Source organism: Pundamilia nyererei, unplaced genomic scaffold, assembly GCF_000239375.1.
Source record: "Pundamilia nyererei isolate P.nyererei 1_Seehausen unplaced genomic scaffold, PunNye1.0 scaffold00057, whole genome shotgun sequence".
Classification (NCBI taxonomy): Eukaryota; Metazoa; Chordata; class Actinopteri; order Cichliformes; family Cichlidae; genus Pundamilia; species Pundamilia nyererei.
In genome coordinates this window covers 1,738,127-1,756,741 of record NW_005187458.1, presented here as the reverse complement: position 1 = coordinate 1,756,741, position 18,615 = coordinate 1,738,127, and the positions used below count along the sequence as shown (strand labels likewise).

The window sequence follows — 18,615 nt, the reverse complement described above, 5'->3', positions numbered from 1 at the left end:
GATGGCCCGTAGCCACCTGCCACAGGGAAATGTCATAAACAGTTTATGTTGTGAAGTGTCAGCAGCAACCTTTCTTGCCCATCAACTGAATTGCTGAAATGAAGTATAGTGTCTATTCACGTAAATATAGCCATTGTGCTCCTATGGACCTTGTTTTGCATTATCCACCTCCCATATGAAACTTTAGGAAGGAAAAATAAGGCTGGACACAATATTGTGGTATCCCAGCAAAAAGTGGACATTGATAGTATGTATTTTGAAAATAAAACGGGACAAAAATCATAGAATTTTATTTTTTTTACATTACCTTGTAAACATAGAGGTACTCTCTCAGAAAGGCGCCCTGCTGTTTAGCCGTCTGTCTGCTGTCATTGATCAGGATCTGTCTGAAAGCTGTTACAGCCTCCTCTGGTTGGCGAAGTGTGAAGGACTGACGCCCAATTGTAAAGTTGATGTGATCTTCTGCCAAAGACCACCCTCTCTCCTTATACACCTGCATGGCTTGGCAGTAACACCGTAGTGCGTGCCTCCTCTACATTATGAAACAGCAAAAAGGATGGGAGACAGAAGGACAACATGAGGATATGAATATATAGAAGACGGAAAACACAAGAGGAGATGAGATGATTGCTGTTAGCGTGAGGCCATTTATTATCTACTGCTGGACTACACACTTTATCACGATAACGGTGTATAAAAAACATTAAATATAGGGGCAGCAGAATAAGCAGATAAGCCCAGACTTATTACTCCACAGCCACCTCCTCCAGCTTGTCTGGCGGGAACACAAAGGCGTTCCCAGGCCAGTCGAGAGATATATTTTCTCTCCAGCGTGTTCTGCGTCTGCCCCAGGGCCTCCTCCCAGTGGGACATGCCCAGAACACCTCATCCAGAAGGCACACAGGAGGCATCCTCATCAGATGCCTGAACTACATCAACTGGCTCCATCCAATGTTGAGGAGCAGCGGCTCTACTCTGAGCCCCTCTTGAATGGCCAAACTCCTCACCCATTTCTAAGGGAGAGGCCAGCCACAGCTCATTTTCGCCGCTTGTATCCACGATCTTATCCTTTTGGTCACTACCCAAAGCTCGTGACCATAGGTGTAGGGACATGGATTTAGCAGGAAACCGAGAGCTGTGCTTTTATGCTCGGCTTTCTTTTTACCACAAAGGACCGGTACGGTGTCCGCATCACTGCAGCTGCAGCACCAATCCGTTTGTTGATTTCCCGCTCCCCTCTCCCTGCACTCATGAACAAGACTTCAAGATACTTAAACTTCCCCACCTGGGGCAGGAACTCGTCCCAGACCCGGAGTAGTGTGGATACTTTTACATTTTGTTTTTTGTTTTTTAAACAAAAGTGAAATGATGCCTGGTTCTGATCATAAATCTATAGTGAACTGTATGCATGTGCTTGTATTTATATGTTTATGTATATATGCAACACTAGAAAAGAACTTCACACGCACATGATTGATTACAAGGATCACAAATGGACGTCTGCAGCCTGTCCGCAGCTCGGACACAAAACATTTCACTGCATGTTGTACTCTGATTGTGTATGTGACGAATAAAGCTTGTTTGTTTAGGTTGTTAAGTTCAGTCCTGCCCATAAGTCAATAAAGTCTATTAAATAAAAGTTGTAAAAGGGAACATTTTTACATCACAATACAATGCAGGTGTAAAATGGAAGGATAGATCAAAAATGGCAGAAAAGACTCACCTGTCCTGCTTTGCTGAAACGATGACCAGACAGAATCATATGGAAGGCAAATTTGCGCACCATAGGGTTTCGCATATTAATGAAGCAGTGGGCAGCCTGCTCCAGCAGCAAGGCACTCCGTAAATCAGAGTCCTGCAAGAAAAATAAAACAAAAAAGAATTAAAAACCTCTATTAAGTTTCAAGCAGAATTCTAATGCAGTCTAATTTAATACAGTCTTCTTAATAACTGCACCCCAAGCTGATTTCAAAATAATAGTTTCCTTACCTCACTGGTCATTTTAATGAGAAGAGTGGCAGCTTCTGAGTATTTTCCCTGACTCTTGAGTATTTCAGCACTGAGTAGAGCACAGCGCTCAGCCAGCACCATGTTCCTGTAAAGAAGTGTGGGGAAATATACCATCAGGAGAAGAGATGCTAACAGTTCCAGTTCAGATGCTGGTACTCCTCTGTTTGTACACCATCTCTGTACATTATGTCACATATTAAACAAAATCCTAAAAAGACCAATTGTCTGTATGATCAACTCGATCACAGGTGTGTCGAACTCCAGGGTTTTAGATATCACCCTGTGTCAACACACCTGAATCAAATGATTAGTTCATTACCAGCCTTCTGGAGAACCCCAAGACATATTGAGGAGGTCATTTAGGCATTTAAATCAACTGTGTTGGATCAAGGACACATCTAAAACCTGCAGGACATCAGCCCTCGAGGCCTGGAGTCCGACACCTGTGACCTACAACATCTGAAAGTTTCTGGCTATAAACACCGCATCCAGAACACCTTGGATTTTGAAAACAAGAGATAATGACACTATGGAGGCAGAAGAAACAATGTTCTTATATTATGTTACAGCTCTCTTCACTTTCCACTGTTTCCACTTCACTGTTCCAGTCACTGAAGCAGTGGAGGTAGTTCGTAAGAGATGACAGGATGAACCCAACTGTTAAGTCTCAGGAGGATTGCAATGATTTATTCATCGGGGAAACCAAATAACCTCTGGCTAAGTGGATGGCACAACACGGAAGAGCTAACTCGTCAGGCCAGGAGTCCGCAGTCTATTCACACCTACAGGCCAATGGACACTCTTTCAAGTGATGAGGATGTACACATCCTGGACAGGGAGGAATTCTGGGACCTAAGGGTACATCTTTCACCATCTTACAATGCTGTGATTGCAGCCATTCCCCAATTGTCTGTGAATGTTACCCAACGCCATTGATCAATGATCATTGGTCGTTGGTCATGACAACTTGCATATTAAATGATCATGAAACTGACCTCACAGCCCATTGCTCATTCAGTGGTGCTAGTTTCAGTCATTGTGCAAATGTACTGTTTATAAGGTTGGTGAAACCTGCAGTCAGCTGAGACTGAAGAAGTCACTTGGAGTGATGAAAAATATCTCCCACTGAAAACACCAATTCAGTAAATGCACCATCCTCTTGTTTACAAGAAGAACAAGCTTCTCAATAATGGGGTCTTAAAAAACACACAAAAACAAAACAATAACATGCAGTCTCTACGGAGTATTCACAGCCATTTTTTTCTCCCACATTTTGATATGTCATGGCCTCATTCCAAAACTGATCAAATCCATTTTTCACCTCAAAAAGTTTCCACTGATCTGTCACATATTTCTGCAACTTGACTGGAGAAATTTTACATTACTACATAGTAGTAGCAGCATCATGTCTTATATATGTTTTCTGACAGCAGGAAGTGAGAGACTAGTCAGTGTTGAGGGAAAGACTGAACTGAAGCAACGTGCAGAGACATGCTTGATGATAAGCTGCTCCAGAACGCTGTGGACATCAGTGACCCTGAGCACACAGCCAGGTAGTTAATGAGTGGCTTTCAAGTCCACTCTGTAAATGTCCTCGAGTGGTGCAGCCAGACCCTGAAATGAATCTTAAATTATTAAATTATGGGATATTGTGTGTGTTGTGTGTGTTGTGTGTAGGGAGCATTTTATAAGCGTAAAAGTTGCTTCAACAGGTACAACAGGTACTTCAGATTTACATTTTTGCTTGCAATCCATGTTTGCATACCTTCAAGTACACATCTTTAAAGCCTGCCTTTATATGCTAGTGAGAGTTCCTCAAACAACAAAGGGTTGCCTTGTTTAGAGGGAAAATAGAACGTGCTAGTTGTACATTGGCTCATCATTGTAGTGTTATTGGCCACTTATTACAAACCAGTGCAACATGAGGATGAAGATTTTAGAGGACTGTAATTGTGTGTTGGATTGTCCTGCATCATAAGTGGCATATTTGTGGGAATCAAGTAAATTATGCAAAATTCCCACAATTCCAAACTGAAATTTATCCACTGAAATTAAAACACCAGAAAGAAATAGATGATGTAATTAGTTAGTCATCAGTCATACTTGCAGACATCTCTGTACGTTTGTATTGCGGTGTCCATGTAGTGTGCTGGATAAGGTCTCGAGGCTCCACCCTGCAGAAAGGCTGACACCGCAGCCATTTCCTACAAAATAATCAGAATGAATAGATGAAAGATAAAGAGTAATGGTAACAAGGAACAGAATAGAAAATAAAAGTGAGCAAAATAAATATCATTATTCAGAACCATATCCTAAGGAGCTTGGAAAAACAACGCGTGGACTTCATTCTTGAAGACGTTCACCTCTCATCGAGGACGCTTCTTCAGCTCTACAAACCAAATGGTGCCATCTAATTAAACCCTAGTTGGAGCTGTCACTCATGAGGGTCGTTGACCCACTATTTATCATGTTCCTCATCACATGAGCCAAGCTCTTGATGTATACACATTCATCCAGTAAGTAAATCCCCAAAAGTTGATTCTGTTCATCTGGACATAGCATTTTCAGTGGGAGTGGGAGTCACTCATCCAAGTGACTTCTTCAGTCTCAGACTGAAGCAATGTACAGAGACATGCTTGATGACAAGCTGCTCCAAGTGACGAAGCTCCCACTGAAAATGCTACATTCAGATGAACAGAATCAACTTTTTGGAGGCACATGATCATTATCAGCAGAGGTTTTGGGTGAAACCATTGAGACATCTTGCCTTACCCTATCATGTGACCCACTGAAATCATCTGACACAAGATGTGACTGGAGTTGAGGTGCCTGGGAAAGGTGGCAGTCTAGGTGGCAGACAGCTGGTATCGTAAGCCACTCGAAAGAGTGAAATCCTTCAGATGTACAGCCGATTCTTGTCCTGTCGAAGTCTGAGCACTCTGCACTGCGCAGCATACACTATGTTGTTAAGTTTGTGTTTGGGAGTTCTGTCCTTGGGATGAAACAAATTTTGTCTGAGGGTGTTGTGAGGGCTGAAGTGCACTTAGATGTAATGCTTGGAGAAAGTTCTCCTGAGTTTCTCTGATAAACCTGCTAGATAATGGATGACAACGGTGCTGCGTTTGTTATTCTGTTTCTCCCTAGTTGGTTTCTGAGCTTCTTTCCTGTTCATCCACGCTGATTTGATGAAGGCCCAGTTGGGATAAGAACTTGATTTATGAGCTTTCTTTATATGTGTGTATTCCTCTTGAAGAGGATTTTAAAAAATGAGTCAACACGTCCACTGTAAACGACCATCTTTGAACAGAGGGTATGGCTTACAACACCAAGAGTCTGCTATCTACAGTGAGATCCCTTCCCAGGCGCCTCAACCCTCACAGCGTGAGCAACGTCCCGAAAATCTCTGCTGATAATGACCCGCATGCCTTCTTTCACACCTTGACTCATGTGATGAGGCACATGATCAACAGTGGGTCAACAACGCTGTTGAGAGACAACACCCACCAGGATTTTTTATTCCTGGGACTCTCCACCATTTGGTTTGTATAACTGAATGAGAGGTGAGATGTCTTCAAGAAACTTAAAGACGTCCAGCTGCTTTCTTTCAAAGCTCCTTAGATTATCATGACCTAAATGACTGACAACATACATAGACATACGCGGCATATTCTTTGTGTTACAGTTTAAAATCTTTTACTTCGAGCGCTTTGAGTACTCCGGCAGAGTAGAAAAGCGCTATATAAAAATCAGTCTATGTACCATTTAAATAAGTAATACAACACTACTGTCAAGTTTTAATTGAAGTGAGATTTTACAACAAAAGGCAGAAGAAGTTGTTCTGATATCATCACGGTCTGCAGACAGATCATGGTGTATACCAACATGTGTGCTCTCACCAGTGCCCCAGCAGCATACAGCATGGCCTGGTCTGACAGGAAGTCCTTCTTGGCAGTATGATAACAGCTGTAAGCCAAGTCATAGTGCTGAACCAGGAGGCACAGGTCAGCCATCTTCCTGATCTGCAGTTCTGGGGCTTCTGGGGGATATCTGGTATGACAGAAGGGAAGGGTCAAGGGCATTGCATACAATATACAGGGTGTTGCATGGGCTTCATTTATGGGAATGAAGTGCATTGCAGTGGAGCTTACAGAAGGCCACATGTGCTCTTTGGTTCACTGATGCTCTTCTCTGGAGCTTTTCCTCCACCAAACCACTTCTTTGTTGCAGTGAACAGAGACCGACTCAGGCCCTTCCTGGATACTAGCTGTGGACAGGGAAGCAAATCATGTTTCCAAGTGCTGGGAGAAGTCAGCGAAACAACAGAATTGACTGAAATGGCTAGTGTACTCTCACAAGCCATAAACTCAAATTATGCCATTATGATTAATTTTACAGTTACAGGGCAGAAATATGAAAAAGTATACATATTGTTTCAGCATAATGCTCAACAAACTACATTCTCTAAAACAGTTAATATAGTTAGTATAATTTGACATTGCCTGAAGCACATCACAATCACAAACAACAATATGTTGAGGGTCAAGAAATGAGTCGTACCTGATCGTTCAGCTGTCTGATGGTTTTCTCTATGTGTGGCAGTAGACCTCTGAAGGTGAATTCTTGGATAAACTGTCTTATGTAATCATGGTCGTTCAGGGTCAGACAAGCCCCATGGCTACCTGCAGCACAGGCTGGGCTGTTTGAATCTTTAGCACCTTTCTTTAGGTCCGTATGTACAGCACTGAGGTTGTGCAGGTTTGCCATGCTGCTGTCCAACTGGAGAGGATGCCCTTCCAAGCTACTGGACATCTCATCTGCAAGGAAATAGCGTAAAATATAAACTCATAACAGTAACCTTACATAATATAAAATAGTACCACTATTTATGCACCCAGAAAAGTAACTACTGCTGGTGCAAGGATTATGTGGAAACTGGTGTTTCAAGCAGTATAAAACATACGGCATAGTCAACCTCTACAAACAGATTTGGTGCCCTTCTGCTCACTTCTGCTCACTCTTGCTGTTGGTGCCAAATCACAAGATTCAACCACCAAAGATGTCAACAATAAGCCTGATGAATACTGGCAGGATGGTCTTTGTTAACATTGCACCAAAAATAAATAAAAGGGTTTAGTTCTCATCGAGACTAGCATGACTGGCAAAGAACCTGGTCGGGACCAACACAGCGAATACATAGTGCTAACTAAAAACCATGGAAAGCGGTACAATGGAGCTGCAAAAAGGAAGTCATATTTATAAAATTTACTGCGAGTGCAATATAGCCAAGCAAGTTGAATTAAAAAAAAAAAAAAAATGGTGACCTTTAGATTATTTGTAACTGAAGAGCAGAGAAGCAAAGATCTCCCCAAGTCAGTTTACAAAAGAAGCATTAAATTAACTCACCTTTCTCAGCTGAATAATTGCCGTCTACTTCAGGTCTGCTAATAATGGTCTCTACAGCAGCACTGTTCACAGTTGGAGCTGGATCATCAAACACATCCTGCAAAAACAGGTTCACTATGTGAACTAAAGTAAAATCTTTGACAAAAGAGAACAAAACTGAACAATCAGGCAACTGCAACAGTTCAAAGTACTATTAAAGATCGGGCTGTCCACAATTCAGTCACAACTACCCCTCAAGGTGAACTGAGAAACGCACACATAAAACCTGTGCTTTTACTGTATTCTTTTGGTTTGTAGTCTACCCAACAAACTTTCCCCTGCCATCGACAAACTTTTCCTTCTGCAGAATCGTGTCCACCGGCACTAGTTGTTGCAGGAATATTTAAAACAGCCAGTGCATGTGGAGGAGTTTGCAATGTTTACCTGGTTATGAAGATTATTCTTGTGCAAGTATTGACTCCAGGGATCTGGAATCTGTTCATCCACATTAGCTGAGAAGGTACGGGAGTTCATTTTCAACAGATAGCAGCCCTGAGAACCATACTTCTGTTTCATATCCTCATAAACCACATCTGCCCTGGAGATACAGGGAGAATACTACTTTAGAACAAAACAGCTTACACTTACTAGAGCATAATGAATTCAACAGTTATTTAAAGTTATTACATACAGTTGACTTATTTTTAAACATTTGACATTGTAAGTTCTGGAGTAGTTTCACTATGAAAGATTATCAAAATGTGGTCGATGAAATTTAAAGGAACTCTACGTTTCTTTTAGTACCTTTGTTCATCCCCTTCACACATGTCATGTAGCAAGACATAGTACTTGAGTGTGTTAGGAATAAACCACTTGGGATTAGAGTATTCTCCACTGTGCTGAATTCTGTGCTGCTCCTGAGAAAGCTTGAGGAACTGCTCCACAGGGACTGCCTCAGTGGATGATACCACTAGCAGGCCTGCCAGAACCATGTGAAGGATACAACAATAAATAGACTACATATAAGGATACTACTATTAATAATACGATAACAGAAAGCACAAGCATACAAAGGAGGAAACCTTTTTTTACAGATCCTAAATTCCAGTTTGTCAGCTCTTCTATTTAAAAAAAAGCTGACGACAGAATGTTGACCACTGGTCAGATCTGTGTGCTGTTAAAAGGATACAAGCAAGGTAATGATTGAGGAACTCGTGGTCAGAGGCAGGCATTGACTGCAGGAAGTTCTCCCTGTAGGCTTCAAACCAGGGCGTGGTTACTTGAAATAGAAAAAAGACAAAATAGACAAAAGACTTTAAAAAAGCCAGAAAAATGAGGTAGTTTCTAATACTACATGTAGATTAAAAGATAACCACTTTTGAATGTTTTTGTTTGAAAAATATGGATGATAAACTAAAGATAAAATGTCTTGTCAACACAGCAGCTTCAGTGAGTCTTGGCCTTAAGACTTAAGAATGGCTTGAACAATTTATTCCTTCATCTGGTGTTTTGATGATGCACATAGAGAGCACCGGATTAACAGTGGATTAATCACACAACTCCAATGTGGAACATGCCATTCCTTTACCACATGTACCAGTAAAACCATCATGTGAGGTGATATTTCAGTCATAATTATTAGACCTTCATAGCTGACATACATTAAAAGATCATTTACACAGGACTCAAATGTAAATAACAAGAATTATACTTACTCAGAAACGGTTACAAATTCACTCAAATTAGGCCATGAAATATGCATTTGACCAAAATATCCTTAATTCACTCACTGTTTGATCTAGAAAAAAAAGTCTACACTTCCTCATCTGAAAATGTAACTAACCACAAATCCTACTTTTACACTTATGTGATGAGTGTGATTAAGTAGTACATGTAAGTTTTTTGCTCTATTGTTTTGTTTTGTTTTTTATCTGCCATAATGTCTAAAATAACTAGTCACTGATACAGTTTTATAATCCCGGCATTCTTAATTTATGTATAAAATAACTGGCTGCATCCAGTGGTACCCCTCAGTCTCCTAGCAGACACACCTATGTTATTTCAAAAATCCTCTGTGACTTCTTTCTCAGGTGGCCCTGAGGTCAAGGTAACTGAGATTAAAACTCATCTGAGATTTTCTTTTGTACCCATGTTATCAGTTTTCATTCTCGAGTTTAATCTGCCCTGGACAAACGGTACGAGGCGGTGCTCCGCAACTCTTTTACTTCAGCTACCTCCCATTTCTTGTGAACAATTGTGAATGCTTGGGAGAAAAAACAGTACACACATGAACACGCATTTGTTGCCAAAGGAAATAATAATCTTTGTAAATCATTTAGAGCGACTGTCACTAGTAAAAACAAGAACATATACTTTAAATTTTGTTTAACTTAATCAGTTTTTTGTCAACTAAAACTAGACTAAAACTACAAAAATGTAGATGCCTAAATTACAACTAAAACTAAATTACTAAATTTTAGTTAATAGACTATGACTAGAATTAAGTAAAAATGTTCTGTCAAAATTAACACTGCAGGGAACTGGAAGGTAAGGACCAAAACAGGTGTGACACATCTTATAGATCTATAGCGATCCACGCTAGCAGATAGTGATACCTGAGCTGTACTTGGAGGTTTTGATTTCCAACAGTGTTTCTCCCCAGACACTGTACCAGGGGGTGCTAGCTTTAACACAGTCATCTAGTAGGTTGAAGCACAGAGTAAGCATAGAGTACAGTTATGCTTTGATGTACTTTTTTCATTACTGAGCTGTGAAGTCAACATATCAACGACACCTAGGAGAAGTGAGCTCTGAGACACATCTGTGGTGTACAGTTATTTCTAATCATGGATCTGGACAGTTACACACACAAAACTGCATCTAAGCTCATAAGAAATATCAAAAATTTGAAATTGATCACTTATTGTCCATAACTGACTATCCAGCCAAATATAGTGGATTATCATAATAATAATAATGATTATATTTTTCTATTGCTAACATTTTATCAACACGTTCCAATCAAGCATTAGTCCTTACCACTGAAATTGAGCTCATAATCTCCGGCCATAACCACATTAGTCACAGCACTTTCTTGGGGCTGGCAGGATGACACCACATCACTGAGTAGCTGACGCTGAGCAGGGCTCAGGGACGTAGATGTTGTTGTTGGACTTGTCACTAAATTGTTGACACAGATACGCAGGTTTTTCACAACCTGCAGTTGATTGCTGGGATCTCGGATGTGACCTAGAAGAAAAAAAGAGTAAGTCACAGCATGGCACTCAAACAGTATCAGAAAATATACATAAAAATGTCACTGATGGAGAAGTGTCCCCTTTATAAGAAATATGCATAAATAGAATGCAGCGCAAAATCTCTCAACCGTAGCAAATAGGTAAATAGCACTAAATAAATACTGAATTGAAATCAATAGCTCGTCTGCTGCTTAACTGACAAGAGCGATATCCCACAAGATTACCTGATGTTATAATTTAGATTAAAAAGTGTTGCTTTATATTTTTTTGTGTGACATGTATTAATTTGGAAGCACTAATTTCAGAGTAGTGCAATGTGAAAATTTATCAAAAATTATTACTACAGCAATGATTACTAATGTATATCAAAGACACAGCCTTATACGTTTCCATCAATCTCCCTTCCACTGTTTTGCTGCTGAAAACTTCCCCTGATAATTGCCTGTCTCCTGGAATCTCCTCCTGCCCTTGAGACTGTGCTGAGAGACACAGCAAACCTGGTAATGGCACGTAACTGATTGTTGACTGTGAAAAACTCAATGAGGCATATCTTTAATATTTACTCAGCTATACAATTTAAACTGCTATCGTATAGTTTCACGGATTTTACATTACCCAAGTGTAAAAATCAAACAAAATGTATATATCCTGTAGATTTCGTTTATACATTAGTAAGAATGTTAATGTATATCAAAAAACTTAATATGTAGCTTTAGCTTAAACACATTTAGCTGCATCTTCGCTTGTACTGAACATGACAACTAACACAATTGCTGCGTGCTCCAAGTAAAGTCTGTTAGCTTGTTTACTATGTGCTGGGTCTAATAAACCACCACCAACAGAACTGTTCAGCTGCTGACTGAAACGCTGTCCTAGAAGACCAAATGCTATTTTTTCCAGCTCGGGTCACTTTGCACTCGCATGTCAACAAGCAGGGCGATCGGCATAGCTGCTTAATCACGAGCCAAACTGCTAAGCGTCTGCTAGCGAGGAGCTAACGACAGTCGTAGCCCCGCGAGCAGCAAAACATCTTTCCTCATTATTTTCCTAAGCAACTTTTCCTCATTTTTACCAGCTACGAAGCTGAAAACGGGACTGAGGGTGTGTTTTGAATAGTTGTTCATACCTTCAGACGTAAGTCTGCAAAAAGGCCTCAGCAGCTCCGCAAAATTTAGGTTGTTTTTGCGAGTCACTCTCTCAGCTTCTTCACTGCACAAGACGGCCACCATCGGGACAAACGAGTCCTGAACGAACTCCTGTACAGACTGGACACACTGGGCCATGTCGAAGCAGAGTCAAAACTATTTAACACAATGAACGGAGTCAAGTGTACTATCAAGAAAGCCGGGCTATAGCATTACTTTAGACAACTCCTATGTCAGAAGACCGCAGCCATGTTGAATACGCCAGCCTTCTTCCTGTGAAGGGCCGACAGTCAGGTGATTCGGGAATACGTCACTTCCTTTTCCGTTCCATTTGTTCGTTAGTGGTCTAGACCCTGCTCTAGAACTTCCAGAGCCTGATGTTCTGGCCCGGGTAGCAAGACTTGATGGAGAAAAACGTTGAACATTTCCCGACTTTTATCTATGATTTATGTACCATCACGCGGTTAGCAAATCATCGATATACTTATTAAACCATTACAACCCTGCAGTATAAAAAAATTAATTTATTAACACATCGCATAGTTTTCTTTGAATGCGCGAGCTGTCTATTTGCATTTGCGTCATGTCAGTCTTCTATATAATATTCCAGTCTGCCTTAGCAGGGCCGTCACAAACCACAAAAATAAAGTTTCAACTGTATCTTACACTTTAATTCAGTATCACCAGCACTGTAGTAACTTTCTGTACAATCCATACATCACAACTTGGCATAAAAAAAAACACTGCCAGTAAAAAAATATAGCCTTAACATCCAGGTCCAAAGAAAGGTGACATTCTGCCCTGCACAATACAGACACTACTTAATGTTTCCCAGGTATAAAGGCTGCAATTGAGAGAAGGCACACGTTGTACAGAGGGATTATTTGATGTTCCGTAATATGCGACGAGCATGACTGGTTTTCATGGCAGCCAGAGCGGCCTCCAGTGTGGAGATGAGGTGCAGAAGGGTGCTGGGATCTGTCTGGAGAATCCTGGAGTTGTAGTTACTGTGGCCGTCACTTCTGGTTAGGTGGACACGCATTGTAAGCATAGGAATCAACTGCTGGCGGACTGAACGTCTGGCCAACTGACAGAAAAAGCAGAAAAAACACAATAAGATAGTCAGACAAAGAGCGGGAAGATAGTTGAAAACTGAATATTAGTAATACTGCTTACTGACAGAAATCAGTCTATGTAGCTCAGATTACAGTGCAAATCTCTGTTCTGCATTACACACCTGCAGTGATGTGTGATACCACTGATTTCCTTTTCGATCCGATACCAAGTAAAATTCAGGGTGGTATCGACGATACTGATCCGATACCGATACTCTGTACAAAAACTTAGTGTTTCATTGTATTTCATAATACAATATATAACTGTATTATGTAATTGTAATAATAATATAATAATAGAGCTTCATAGTGCTTACAGGACATCTGACTACTTGTTCTTATTGCTGAATGATGCAGAATTATCATATAGAAATGAAAAAACCTAAAGCTGTGCGCTAATTGAACACGGTGCCTGCCTGCAGCACTAAAGGCCTCCGCGAGAGATGTCTGTCTTGCCCTAGCAGCACCTGTCCTTCTCCTGCTCTTCAGTTCGCCTCAACATAGCTCATCATATTCTGTGATATGATTTACTCTGAGGTGTTCGACGAGGTTAGCGGTGCTGCCACAACACCTCACTGTCCTGCCACATGTATCGCAAACCGCGTCTTGGCTGTTTGTGGAAGTAAAATACGTTCACACGTCACTCCGTTTACGCCCAGCCATTGTTGTGAGTGCGCACGCCAGGGGCCGTAACACATTTATGCAGCCGTATTTGGCATATGACTATGAAATACGTAAGAGGAAGTAGTTCCTTCCAATTTAGACGATCCGAATGATATAGTTTCTTTCCACTGTGTAACTGTTAATGGAAAAACTACCAATTTACCCCAAAGTACTAAAATATCGATATTTTAATATGAGAATCGATTCTAGAACATAAATTACTGGTATCGGAGGAATCGATATTTTGATATCGACCCGCACATCACTACACACCTGCAAGCTTACAGTGTCACCTAATAATGATCACCTGATATAAAACCATACATCACAAGGTCAGATGATGGAAACCAGACTGGACAATATTAGTGTGAGGACCAGGGGAAACTGTATACCCTGTATACCTTTCAATATAATTTTATCCTTCAAGCTAAGTCAAGTGTCTTAATCCATGAGTTCAGGAAACATTTAACATCCAATACATTAAAAACACACATACAAGACTACAGAGTTGAGTGTGATATGCAACAATTGCACATAAGTACTATCCTGTATTTCCCACTTTATGTACCACAACGGTCAAACAATAAAATGATCTAGAAACAATACACCTGGACATCAAGTCTCCATTCCAGGTTGTGGTAGGCAGGCATACTGGACGGCAGATGACTCAGGATGCTGCGAATCTGACTGTGGTGCTGCAAGTAGAGCTGTACCAAAAGAGAAAAGTGATGCATTCAACATCCTGACAGACACACTGCTTAGATAAACAATGTACCGCTTAAACAAAACTTCAACAAACAAAACTAAAACTTAGACTATACAGTATTTAAATCAAGTACACATTGTTTAAACAAAGTCAGTTAAATAAAACTGTTTAAAAGCCACCTGTAAGAGCATCTGGTTAAGCTCTTCGCTAAAGCCCAAAACCAACACTGAATCAAGGAAATCCACTTCAGATATCTACAGAGAGAGAGAGAGAAAGAGACAGCTGTGACCCTTGGAAGAGCTCACATTTGTTTACAGTTTTTGTCTTAGCTGGTGAAATATTTCTAGTGTTTAAGTATTTCATGATGATGCAGGGCAGAAACCAAGAAAATGCCACACTAAATATGGGACATGGACGTCATGGGGGAAAAAAAGAGCATTCAAATCACAGCATTCAGGGATAAACAGCACATTCATCTATGTTCACTGATCCAAGGTGTGAGGAGTAAGTATTCCTCACCATGTGTTTGGAGCTCTCTGTCATCAGGAACATCAGGCCTTCCACTCCATGTTGTACCATTTCTACAGGAACACAGAGTTTCCCTGCAACCATAACGGCATGAATCATAAACTTACTTAAAAGAGGCAGTGCACAAGTAATTATTTTATGTATCAACGCTGTAACAAAGTCCAGTTCTATTTAGCAGTCACAGTAATGAAATTAAACTCTTATTACCTTATAATAAACTGGTTAGACAACACATAAACTACAACTGTATTATCCCAGCACCAGAGCAGACTTGTACCATCTTAAAGACTCTATGATCTGTCCTTCAATTTCCTAATGAAGGGACCCAAGCCAGCAATGTTTCCCTATTCATGTAACCAAGAATAGGGAAACTCATCACTCAAACTCATTACATTAGCTTTTAATCCTTAAATGGACTAAAAGGCAGACTAAATATTTGAAACAATATTAGCATGATTGTTGTACTTACTTAAAAAGGTATACTAAATAATGTAACAATTTAATGTGAATTTCAGAAAAGGCAGTGTGAGATTGCTGCAGTAAAACAAACCTGATAAACAAATACTATGCACTAATGAGCCACAGAAGTCACATAAGCTTGAAAAGAAGCACTAAAAGATGAAGAGTCTTACTAGCTGCTCCCTCATAGACCTTTGGACTAGCTCCTCTTCTTAGAAACTCCAGCGCTATGCGTCCAAACTCTCCCACCACTGAGGAAGTTAAAAAAACATAATTATCATTATCACGAATGATAGATAGATAACTCATAGCCAACTGTGTTTCGGCATCAATAATTTAAATTGATTCTTCTCAGAATGATAGCATTGACTCACAGGACTCAGGCTAACAAAGGTAAAATCCCCCAAATTCCAGAGGAAATGAGGAAGAAGATCATTTAAAGCCTGTATGCCGGCTTTCATTGGACATAAAAGTGTAATCCTAAAGTTCTCAGATTGCTGTAGTGTGATAAACAGCACAACGTTTGCTTTATGATTTACTGAAGTAAAAAAGTGTTAGACTGAATCAAATGGAGATACTCCACGTAGACACAATTTGTATTTAATTACAGAACTTAAATGTTCTTAGTTCCATTCGGCCGCTGAGGTTTACTCTGTTAAGATTCCATGCATCCATTCTCTTCCACTTATCCAACTCAGGGCCACGAGGGAGCAAGAGACAGGTCACACACATCACAAGACTAACACAGAGTAACAGACAAGCAGTCTGTCACAGGGAAACTTTGGACTTGGCTGGTGTACCTGGAGAGTACCCATGCAGACAGAGATACTAGACACACTAGTATACTAGACTATTCTGCGAACTTAACCTGCTTCAGGTTAAGTTCGCAGAACAGAGATCAACAAATATGAAATCACTGCCCTTTGACCAATCAGTTCTCCAGGAAATAGCATCACCATTCTTGGAATATCCCTCAGACCCCTGTGTGCAGACAGTAGGAAGGTCTCAAGTGTTTTTTTTACACTGTGTAATGTCTTTGTGTATCCCTGATGAGCAAATATTTAAAAAAATATATCAAATTTTTTGTTGCTCAATTTTTTTTTCTGCTTGCTTTCTGTTTGCAAACCACTTTACAACAAATTTATAACATTTTATTAAATTGATGTAGACACATAGACAAGTGTAATACAGCTTCTCTCCTGGGGGGAATACATGGTATAAGTGCAAGTTGCTGTACCTTACTAAAACCACTAAAGTACAAACTGTGCTTTGCATTGTCACAGGAATGTTTGGATATTATTTCTGTGATTTTGTTTTACTTGATTCTAATCTCCTGCTGAGTCTCACATTCCTGGACACACGGAACATACATTACAGATACCTGTTCAATCAGTCAGGTTAATGTTACTTTGATCTGCGGCAAACTGAAGAGATTTCCACTCTCCTTGCCTTTTACTTGTATATTTTTATGTTCTTTAGATATTTTCACAACCATTTAGTATCATCTCTTGATTAGGCGGTGTTCCAGGTACATCTGTCTTTTTGTAAAATAAAAAACAAGCCCACATTTTTCTCACGACACCAACGACCAGCTCGACGGTCCCTCGAGTTTCTCTGCACACATTCCGTTCAGCAGTCAGCTGTCAACAGCTGCTGCTAATTCAGGAAACCCGCAATATACCATAATGTCACTGTAATATTCTGCACAAAATAACAAATGTAGCTCATTTCCCCAGCACAGACCTACTGCAGCTTGTGTTTACCCTCACAGTGACTGACCTGGGATAAATGGCAAATGGGATTTAAAAGGAGGGAGCGATGGACACTGAGATAACTTCATTTGACTTTATAAGCAAACCTGTTGCTTTGATGAGGATTTGGCCAATTTGCATTAGAAAGAAATAGATTTAATGAAACTTATCATTTGGACAGGTAGCTGTGCACCTTAGAATTATAGTTCCCTTGCTCAAAAGACTGAATATCATCCTCTCAAGATGCAAACATATTCAGGAAACCCACCCAGGTTTACTGGTCACAGACAGTAGATGGTTATTGTGAAAAGCATATCATCTTTAAATAATTAATCCCAGTGTTATGGAGAATATGCAAACATAGCCACTGCTGGGTAAGTGTAATATTTTATTATACGTTTATTCAATAAATGGGTTTATGGCACTGAGATTATTATTACTGAGATTATTTCAGCCCGGTTCCTTAAATTTATGGCCTGCTTCTGACTGATCTGCTGCTCAGTGTTTACCATTTGCACCAGCTGGAAATGGAGACCTTTTTGCTGAGGTCTTTAATGTTGTTTAACTGCATGATGAGACACTGGCAGACAGAGACGACCATTCGGTGAACATGAATCTGCCGATGCCAGTGAACCTGAACCAGGTGGAACTCGTAGGGATCATTTTCTGTGGTAGAAGAGTCATATGACCACCCCGATGCTGCCAACAACACGCCTTTCATATAAACGCGCAGGGAAAACCCTGGGTTAACTCAGCGAGCTGGTAACCAACTTCGTGTGACCATTTATCCTAAACGTCAATGTCAGGATAAGTGTATCTAGATAACAGAAGGATATCCTGGATATGCAGAACAAGCTTAAGTGTATGCAGCCCTGATGCTCTGCACCTCCTATCCTCCCTCACGCTAGGTACTAACCTGCGGCGTCAACCTGCGGCAGGAACGACAGATGTTCTTTATGTTCCTCAGACAAAACCAGCAGCATACTGACCAAAGGTTTCCACTTCAAACCCCCGACAAATAATAGACATATGTATCCGGAAAACGATCAGATTTATTTCTTCTTTGGTGTCTTTTTCTTCTTTTATTTTTTATTTAATGACTGTTGTCAAACAGCAAAATTGCGCATTACCGCCACCACCTGGTGTGGAGTGTGGACTTAAACGTAAATAAAAAAAATTATATATATATTAAATATATATATATAAATCAATAAGTCCCAAACAAATTAGTCTCACTACTCACTACTCGAGTACTCTACATACCACCGGCATTTATAGCACCCGAGAGGAGCAGGCATATACGGCCTTACTGGAAAGCGCATGCACCCTACCTTAACTCTATCTAGAAGAACTGGTTCTTAAAATTCTAGCATTACAGACACACTGTCAACTCTTCCCCTCTTGACTGTTCTCAACAGTCTTTTAATCCTCCTGACCTCGCTGCCAGAAATACTTTGTCTGATTTCTTTCTAGATCTACTGGGACACCTGTGATTAGTCCCTGCACCAGTTTAAACTTGAGCAATATTTTCCCCTCTCTCTCGTACACTTTTTGCAGAAACTCTCAGCATTTAATACTTTTTCTGCTCTTCCGTTTTAA

The 18,615-nt window shown here is 40.3% G+C and overlaps 2 protein-coding genes across 3 annotated transcripts in view; both read right to left on the bottom strand.

Moving 5' to 3' along the window:
• trappc8 (trafficking protein particle complex subunit 8) overlaps positions 1-12,098 on the bottom strand; it is a 29,441-nt gene extending 17,343 nt beyond the window's left edge. Inside the window, exons 1-14 of one of the 2 annotated variants that reach the window (XM_013911166.1) lie at positions 11,776-12,098; positions 10,432-10,641; positions 10,008-10,091; positions 8,582-8,671; positions 8,197-8,371; positions 7,837-7,990; positions 7,414-7,510; positions 6,568-6,824; positions 6,159-6,274; positions 5,907-6,057; positions 4,114-4,214; positions 1,990-2,095; positions 1,724-1,855; positions 308-532 (exon numbers count right to left, since the gene is read on the bottom strand). In XM_013911166.1, coding sequence (XP_013766620.1) covers positions 308-532; positions 1,724-1,855; positions 1,990-2,095; positions 4,114-4,214; positions 5,907-6,057; positions 6,159-6,274; positions 6,568-6,824; positions 7,414-7,510; positions 7,837-7,990; positions 8,197-8,371; positions 8,582-8,671; positions 10,008-10,091; positions 10,432-10,641; positions 11,776-11,932 — 2,055 coding nt within the window. In that variant the 5' untranslated portion in view covers positions 11,933-12,098. The remainder of the gene's footprint in view (positions 1-307; positions 533-1,723; positions 1,856-1,989; positions 2,096-4,113; positions 4,215-5,906; positions 6,058-6,158; positions 6,275-6,567; positions 6,825-7,413; positions 7,511-7,836; positions 7,991-8,196; positions 8,372-8,581; positions 8,672-10,007; positions 10,092-10,431; positions 10,642-11,775) is intronic. The other variant, XM_013911167.1, reaches the window with a different exon arrangement.
• A 345-nt stretch (positions 12,099-12,443) lies between these two features.
• On the bottom strand, positions 12,444-18,101 carry commd2 (COMM domain containing 2). The gene is made up of 6 exons (XM_005734226.1): positions 17,933-18,101; positions 15,439-15,516; positions 14,798-14,880; positions 14,458-14,532; positions 14,181-14,279; positions 12,444-12,881 (listed from the first exon to the last, which is right to left on the bottom strand). Exons 1-6 carry the CDS (start codon positions 17,997-17,999, stop codon positions 12,675-12,677), a joined length of 609 nt encoding a protein of 202 aa, XP_005734283.1. The 5' UTR covers positions 18,000-18,101; the 3' UTR covers positions 12,444-12,674.
• Positions 18,102-18,615: the final 514 nt, after the last annotated feature.

Excerpts from the sequence above, each read along its gene's own strand:
- commd2 (XM_005734226.1), bottom strand. The coding sequence starts at position 17,999 with ATGCTGCTGGTTTTGTCTGAGGAACATAAAGAACATCTGTCGTTCCTG. Across the intron at positions 15,517-17,932 it reads GCCGCAGGTTGACGCCGCAG|TGGTGGGAGAGTTTGGACGC; the intron begins GTTAGTACCTAG and ends TAACTTCCTCAG. Across the intron at positions 14,881-15,438 it reads GGTCTATGAGGGAGCAGCTA|GGAAACTCTGTGTTCCTGTA; the intron begins GTAAGACTCTTC and ends TTATGGTTGCAG.